General features: G+C 37.0%; 1 protein-coding gene across 1 annotated transcript in view; it reads left to right on the top strand.

Annotated features, from left to right (window-relative positions):
• LOC101641123 (testis development related protein) overlaps positions 1–4,310 on the top strand; it is a 9,943-nt gene extending 5,633 nt beyond the window's left edge. The window contains exons 3-4 of the mRNA XM_045286819.1: positions 1,299–1,402; positions 2,875–4,310. Coding sequence (XP_045142754.1) covers positions 1,299–1,402; positions 2,875–3,220 — 450 coding nt within the window. The 3' untranslated portion in view covers positions 3,221–4,310. The remainder of the gene's footprint in view (positions 1–1,298; positions 1,403–2,874) is intronic.
• The last annotated feature ends 4,184 nt before the right edge of the window (positions 4,311–8,494 follow it).

Genomic DNA, 8,494 nt, shown 5'->3' with positions numbered 1-8,494 from the left:
AGAATTTTGGGAATGATGAGGGCAACAAATGTATAGATGTGCTTTACACAATTGATCTATGTATTGTGATGAATTGTATGAGCCCCAATAAATTGATTAATAAAAACAAACAAACAAAAAAAAACCAACTGCCTTTTAATTTTAGACAACATAATTTTTTATCCTGCAATGAAAGAAGAGGTAATTGGCACCTTTAACTCTCTACTTTCTCTTCTTTACTGATGATGGTTATATCACAATATAAAATCCCACCCCCACCCCCCTTTTTAAGTGTCTGTCAAAGTTTCAATTACTCATTAATGTGGGAAGCCACAGATAACACAGCTGGTTCAGAGGGAAGTATGGATGTGAAATTGATACTTTGTAGACCGAGAGAGGTGCAGAAGGATGATGGGTGGGAGAAAAACTGAAACAGGTTTGCTAAACTAGATACTCAATGGTTAGTGTTTTATAGGATAATAAAATAATACCCTTTGAGGGTATTTCTGCTACCCAAAAAGTATCCTAATGGTTTTCCACAAGTCAACATTTGGCTTTGTAAGCTAAATTTCCATTGTTATTGGGCATCGGTTCATCTCTGATTTGCACATAGATGGATTGAAACACTGTCACATCCTGCATTGTCCTCACAAATTGTAAATAGTAAGGCAAATGTTTTCTCAGAGGGCACTTTAGGTGGGATTGTTAGGCAGTGATGTAGTATGGCTTCGAAGTTCCTTCAGGAGCCCTGGTGGCGCTGGTAAGCATTAGACTGTTAACCCAAAGTCCACACTTAAATGCACCAGCTGCTCCATGGGAGAAAGATAAAACTCTCTGCTTTCAGAAAAATGTACAGCCTCGGAAAGTATATGGGGTCACCATTCACTTTTATCTCTAGGTCAGCAGTTCAAATCCACTAGCTTCTCTGAGGGAGAAAGAGGAAACTATCTGATCTCATAAAGATAGACAGGTTTGGGAACCTTATCTAGGATTACTATGAGTCAAAATGGACTTGATGGCAATGGGTTTAGGTAGGTCATTATCTGATGACACAACCTGTTTTAAGTAACATGTGTTTATTGATTAGTCTACAAGTGTAAGTATTTCTGTCCACATCACTGAGAGGCTACTTTTCTGCAATACCCTGAACAACCGCAATTACTAGTGGTTAATGAGAAAGTTTAAAAATATATGCAAGTATAACCAGGTAAGAGGAAATCTGTGCTAATTTCTAAGTTTTAGTTCATACTTATAGGATTAGAAAAGTACTGCTTATTCACTACATCAGATTTCAGAATTCTTTTTTAACATTATGATAGGTCCAGGGAGCAAGTTTTCGAGGTTGGAAAGAAGTGACTTCTCTATTTAATAAGGATGATGAACAACATCTTCTTGAAAAATGTAAATCTCCCAGGTCTAAAGGGTAAGTCATAATTGTTTAAGAAAAAAACGATAATATCCTAAGATGTGTGAAAACATTCAAGAAGGTGAAAAATGATAGTTTTAATAAAAGTTAACTTAAAGCTGCTGTTGAGTTTCTTGGTCAATCTTCTCTAGTAAAATGTACAAAAAAAAATGATTGGTAAACTGTAAAAGATTTTAGAAAATTAAGTATATGTAAACAGGCATACTCCTTTGTTTTATAAATAGTTTGAACTGTTAAGTACCATATTTAAATTTAAGAATATAAACTCAGTGACTACCTGTTGCTACTATTGAAGGCATATTTATTTACTCAGTGATATGAAGAGTTTAATTAGATGAATCTTGAAAAGCCTACAGGGAAAGAACCTGATTTTGTTTCTGGACAGTGCTTTTTACCTTTACCAGGCAAGTATGTATGGCCTTGACTTTATTTTGGTTAAAAGCATCTGAATTCACTCAGTTTCTTGTTCAACAGAGACTTCTTTCTGCATTCAGGATGATCTGTAATGCGTCAGTGCTTCTCAAGTCTGACCGCATTGTAGAAACTTCTGAGGGGCCTTTCAAAGAAACGCATACCCTGACCCTACTTCAACCAGTTAAACTAAAGTCTTTGGTGGTAAGGCCTGGCCATTGGTATATTTAAAAAGAAAAAAAAATAAAGAAAGGAAAAGTTTCCCAGGTGATTTTCATGTCTGGTCAGGGTTGATAACCATTGATCTGGATAATGACATTTATATACAGTTCTTTTTGTGGTTCATGATGATTTTTTTTCATGAGCATATAGAGTCATCTCTTGATATCCTCCTGGGACTGGTTCCAGGACAGCCACCCCCTCCCCCCAAATAGAAAGCTATACAGATGCTCAAGCCTCTTAATCAAGTATAAAATCACATAGTGTTAGCGTATAACCTATATACATGCTCTCTTATACTTTAAACTGTCTCCAGATTATTTATAATACTCATACAGTGTAAATTCTATATGTATCACAGTTTAAGCTCCCTCTTAGCTTTTGAGAAATTGCTTTGACTCTTCAATTTCTCCCTCACCCCCAATATTTTACATCTGTGGTTTATTGAATCTGCAGACACAGAACCTGTGGCTATAGAGGAAAGGCTGACTATGCCTTCCTTTCCTCTTTATAAGAGAGAGTGTACCTATTTTAATTTTTGTTTTAACAAATTACCTATTAAAAGCTTGAGATTAGTGTGCATATGAGTAGCCCTATTGAACACCTGTTTGGTAAATGGAGTCATCCTCCTGGTGCTTTATTTCTTAAGCTCGACCCTCGATTGCTGTGTGTCTCCTTTCCTTTTGCCTGAGCACCGCCTTCCATGTTTCCTTGGGAAACAAAAAACACACATTAGTGCTTTTTTGTCAGAAATTAGGTCTTTGCTTATGTATTGAGAAATGATATTCTATGTAAAATAGGGCTGGCTCACCAACACCTAACACTTTCTTCTCCTATAGGACTAATTTACGATTAAAAGAAGAATTGAAGGCAGAGAAGAAATCTGGATTTTGGGACAATTTGGTTTTAAAACAAAATACACAGCCGAAAAAACCAGATCAGATTGAAGGTTGGGAACCTCCAAAAATTGCTGTTGAAGATGTAGCAGCTGATTCAGGCGACACCGTGAGCGACCATTTGTCATGGCCAGGCTGGGAAGATGCCACTAAAGGCTCCACTAAGTATACTACCCTGGCCAGCTCCGGAAACACCTCCAGATGGAGCATCAAGTCAGCTGGGAAGCTCGTCAGTATTAGACGACAAAGCAAAGGCAATCTTACGGATAATTGGGAAGAATTAGAATGATAGTGGAAATGAAAGGCTATATGAAAGAATCAGTCCACTATTCCCATATATTTTCAAACCAAAATTTGCCTAATATTGCACCTTTGTATTTCATTTTATCAAGATTCGTAGTTTGCTGTTTGTTTTAATTAGTATGTGGCTAAGCCTTCTGTTTCTCACATTAAAATTTTGAATTTTTATTTTCATATGTTGAATTTTGAACTATCCAGGCATACTGTGATTTCTAGTGAATATATACAGGCGTTGTACTTTTGATTGCCTTATTGTAAACATTTCCAATTCTTACAATTCATGTGTTGCTGGAACTGGAGATGTGAATTTTTGATGTACTATAATAGTAATGATATTTGCATTTGCCACTGAATTATTTTCGTGCTGTTTTTGGTTGTAGTTCTTGTTTTAGAATTCACATACCTTTTTTCTTGCATGCAACATACATGAGCAGTCTACGAAATGCAAGAATGTAGCAGTTATGTTATTCTTCTCTGTTGTCAGAAAATTGATACCCAGGTGGTTAAATGAATCTTCCAAAGGTTACATTGAATGTTGTTTAGTTTAGCAAATTAACGTTTTCCTTATTAACTTAAGATATGTAAACAAATACTGGAAAAGCAAAAGTTCTATTTGAGTGAAAATGTCACTGTTTAAATATATGTGTACCCGTGTGTTGTCTAAGGAGGAATAGCCTGCAGCGTGCACATTGATAGGGAGTATTTTGAGATTTTATTTTTCTTTCTCCTGAACTTTTAAATGTTGATCTTTTCTTTCTTCTAAATATTCACTCTCCTTTGTTTACAGATTAACTAAAGAATGATGTAAATAATGGATAAATTTCAGTAACTCGAAACTCTTAATTTTGTTTGGAAAGCATTAGCTTTCTCTCACTATAGAATTCAAACTGTATATAAAATACTGGAAGTGCCTCTTTACCCAAGTTGTGTTTGTTTGTTTTTAATGAGATGCTGTGATTGATGTTAGGCTTAGACATTGCTTTGTTGGTTTTGTTTTCTCCCGCAAAAGAATAACTTGTAGTTAATTTGAGAGCATCACCCAGGGGTAGTAATTTTGTCTGTCTGTCTCTCTGTCGCTGTCTCCAGAGTCCCATCTCTAAGTTGTCACTAGACTTGCTGATTTTCTTTGACAGTGGGATCCCAGAGAGGTAAATTTGTAATGTGTGTCTCCTTAGCAATATAGCTTTTATAAGCAGGTGGTGCAAAATATCTCAGATAAAAGTAGTTTTAAAGAAAAGGCTTTTTTAAAAATTGTGCTTAAAAACAAACAAACCCTCTAGTTACACTGTGCATCCCCTCCTAAAACAAAATTGAAAACAAAACTGTCCTTGACTTGTTCAGTTTGCACTTGTGTGCTGTTTCATTGAAATGGATGTTCCCTTTAACATTCCTGTGGAATATCTGAATATGCCTGGTGGCAAAACACCTTGTATTGTAACATAGTATTTAAATAAATAAATTTATATTTTTAATAGAACTTGATCGAGCCTTCAAAGGAGAACCTCTTTTAAGTGGTGTTAAAGTACGAATTCCAGTTTATATCAGAACCTTGAAATTGTGGAAGTTACTTTATTTTAGTTTTGTTTTTTTCTTCATAGTACAGAGGAAAGTTTACAATTTTTAATCTAATAGCTAAGTTGCAAGTCTTGTTTCCTCAGGTAAATAGTTTGACATACAGACTATAACTTTCCGTCTCCTTAAATCCATTTCAGGATTTCTGCATATATTTTAAAGCATGAGGTAGGGTTAGGCTTATATTTGTCTTAGACTGTCTAGAGGCACAGTATATTTGAGACTCTGGAAGTGGTGTTAATAAGTGAGGCAGTCAGGAAGGCTATTTCTCCCAATTTGGGGGAGTGTTGTATACTGTGACCAGCTGCGGTTATGGCTGTATATGCAATGTTAAGTGCCTGTAATTCACCTGAGAAGAAAACATTTATGATGCACAGTTGGCAAAATATCCTTTGTAAAATTGGCTATCAAAATTTGAAGGCAAAGCCAAATTTAAATTGGATTATAAAATGTAAATCAAAAAAATTTTTTTCTAACAACCAAGATTAATTAATGTAAAAAGAATTTTCTTCTAATTAAAATGTGATTTTTATAAAATATAGAATATAAGATGTTTCGGTGTACTTTGAAAGGAATCTTTTTTCCCTTGAGAGAACTGACCAAAGCAAATTTCCTTTATGCTCATAGGTTAATGAGAGATTGAGGTCTTGATTTGTGGATTTTGTTTGAATTCTGTATACACATGAGATCACTTACTGTCTGAGGAAAAAGTTACCTATATTCCTTAGGAAGTTTTTCTTTTTTAAATAGGGAAGTGGTTTCCAAGAATTCTTCCTTAATGCTGAGGTTTCAAAACATAATACTATTTTTACCATATTTCATTATTAGTTTGCATGTTTATTGGCATCTTCTTAAGGTGAATGCTTACAATGGCTTTAAGTAATCATTTATATCGCACCTTTCTTGAATTTTAAAGCTTATTTTAAAATGCAAACCATACATGTAAACTTTTCATAAATAAATCAATTTCATCTTAAGGTTTTAGGATGTGTCTTTTGCATATTTGAACTGTTGTTTTATGCTGATTTTCTATGAATAAATCATGCTTGCTCAGGACTGGGGCTGTATGTATAATAAGGAACCACAAGGTCTTACCCTTCAGCATCCAGTTTAGAAACATACTAGTGCTTAGAAATATATTAGTGATAATAGTATGTTTTTTAACTTAATCATTATTATGTATCTTTTTAAATCATTACCATCTCTTAGGGGGTATATCTCCTTTCCAGTGAATGATGACTTATTACAAAAGGTAATAATATTAGCTTTCTTTAATAACTGGATATAGTAGTTAGTTAAGCACTTGGCTTCTAACCAGAAAGGTTGGTGGTTCAAATCCACCCCTGTTCCATGGGAGAAAGATGTAGTAGTTTGCTTCCATAAAGATTTGCTCCTTCGAGTTTTACAGAGCAGTTCTAGTCTGTCCTGCAGTGTTGCTGTGAGAGTTTCAATTTACTTAACAGAAATGAGTAAAAACCTGGATAATTGAACTTACCTGGAAATGCCTTAGTTATCTGGGTATTTTTAAGAGTACAGATACTTTTGGAAAGATGTACAAATGGAACATTTGGTAATAAATCAGTGTTGTTTTCCTTGTCTCTCCATCCTGATAAAGTTATCGGTGTTAGGCTGGGTTGTCTAGAGAAGGAAATCCAGTTATATTCATCTATGTTTAAGAATGAGCTTTATATCAAGAAATAATTATATGTGAACAAGGCATCCCAGCTCAGTCCAACTCAAGTCCATGAGTCTGTTACTAGTCGATAAGTCCCTCTTCAGACTCACGCAGCCATATACAATGATGCAGAGTGTAGGAAGATCAGAAGCCAGTGGAGGCAGAGTTGTGTGAATCTAAGGTCAGTGGAAACATGTCAGGGCTTTCAGGTTCAGTGGCAGAGTCCCAGAAAGCAAGAAGGAAAAGGGGCTGAAACAGGGAGGTTCATAGTATGGTCCTCCTTATAAGAAGAATAGACACTTGATCTGGATACAGATTTGCCTTCCCTGCGAGCAATACTTAAGCCAAAACTACCATTCAGTGGACTTACAGAAATCCTATGCACCGGCATAGCATTCCACACAGCATTGCTTCAGATCAAGGAACTCACTTCACAGCAAATGAAGAGCGGCCATGGCCCCATTCCCTGGAATCCAAGGGTTGTATCATGTTCTTCCTCATCCTAAAGCAGCTGGCTTGACAGAATGATGGAATGGCCTTCTAATGACACCAATACTGCACCAGTTAGGTGGCCACACCTTGTAGGTCTGGGGCATTGTTCTCCAGGGGGCTGTATATGCTCTAAACCAGCAGCCAATATCCAATGTTCTACCTCCCATAGCCAGGATTCTTGAGTCCTGGAACCAAGGGTTCTAAGTGGGAATGGTACCACTTACAGAAGTTTTGTTTCCTGTCTGGAGACTATACTCTTCAGGTCTAGAGGCCCTAGTTCCAAAGGCAGAAATGCTCTCAACTAGAAACGGTGCTGATGAGTCCATTGAATTGGCAGCTACGAATCGCCCCTGACCATTTTGGGCTCCTCTGCTCCCCGGAACAACAGGTAAATAAATGTGTTCTGTATTGTGTGGTGTGATTGATATTGATCCTTATTACCAAGGGGAGATTGGATGGTTGCTGAATAATAGAGGTAAATAAGAGTATGTTGGAATCCAGCGATTCGTTAGGTTTTCTTAGTACTAGTTTGTGATTAAAATAAATGGTAAACCTACAGCAACTCACTCCTGACATGACTACCAATGTCCCAAAGCACACAAAAATGAAGGTCTGGTTTATCCCACCAGACAACCACAACCCAGCTGAGGTGCGGGCTGAAGACAGGAAATACAGAATGGTTAGTGGAGAAAGGTAGTCTAGGTATCAGTTATGGATATGTAATACATTGCCAAGGTGAGGCCTGTAGCTGTCAGTATTTCCTCTTTATATATACAAGGGGCTACCCCCCAAAATCCCCCCCTCCCCCAAAAGCTGGGCAGAGTTTTCATAGTATGCATTTTTCCCACTAGGAAAGCATCGAGCAACTCCTCTGAGTTGATGCACCCATTGGCATTGCCTGGGATGGCTTTCTCTGGTCATAGTGAACTTTTTTGTAAAAGTTTTGCCAGAACCTTGTTTTTTGTGATGGCAAATTTAAGCAAACAACACGTGGCTGTGGAATTTTGTTTCCTGCTTGGGAAAAATGCTGCAGAAACTTGTGATGTTTAACATAGCTTACAAGGACAGTACTATGGACAGTACTCAAGTTATATGGTTTCCACGTTTCAAAGAGGTAAAGCGTTGATTGATGATACACCTCATTTTGGACGTCTGTCACCTAACCAAAATGACGGAAATGTTGACGCATGCATTTGGCATTCATTCTATCAGGTCAGACTGTTAATCAAGTGTTCTATGTAGAGGTTCTGAAAAGATTGCATAAGTGTGTGGGGGGAAAAAGGCCCTGACTTGTGGCAGACAGGACACTGGTTTTGACGCCATGACAATGCATGTGCTTATGCAACCATCTCAGTGCACCAGTTTTTGGCAAAAACAGCCTGCCTCTCTTGCCTGGCACACCTTACCTTACCTCACTCCCTGCGACTTCTCTTTGTTTCCACAAATGAAAGGACAGCAATTTGATGACATAGAAGAGGTGAAGAAAAATCAGGGAGGTACTGTCAGCTATCCAAACAGATGAGT

This window comes from Echinops telfairi, unplaced genomic scaffold (genome assembly GCF_000313985.2).
Source record: "Echinops telfairi isolate 266 unplaced genomic scaffold, ASM31398v2 ScPeMD7_9;HRSCAF=40, whole genome shotgun sequence".
NCBI classification, from domain to species: Eukaryota; Metazoa; Chordata; class Mammalia; order Afrosoricida; family Tenrecidae; genus Echinops; species Echinops telfairi.
Note: the sequence above shows the minus strand (reverse complement) of the source record. Positions and strands in the feature narration are given on the sequence as shown.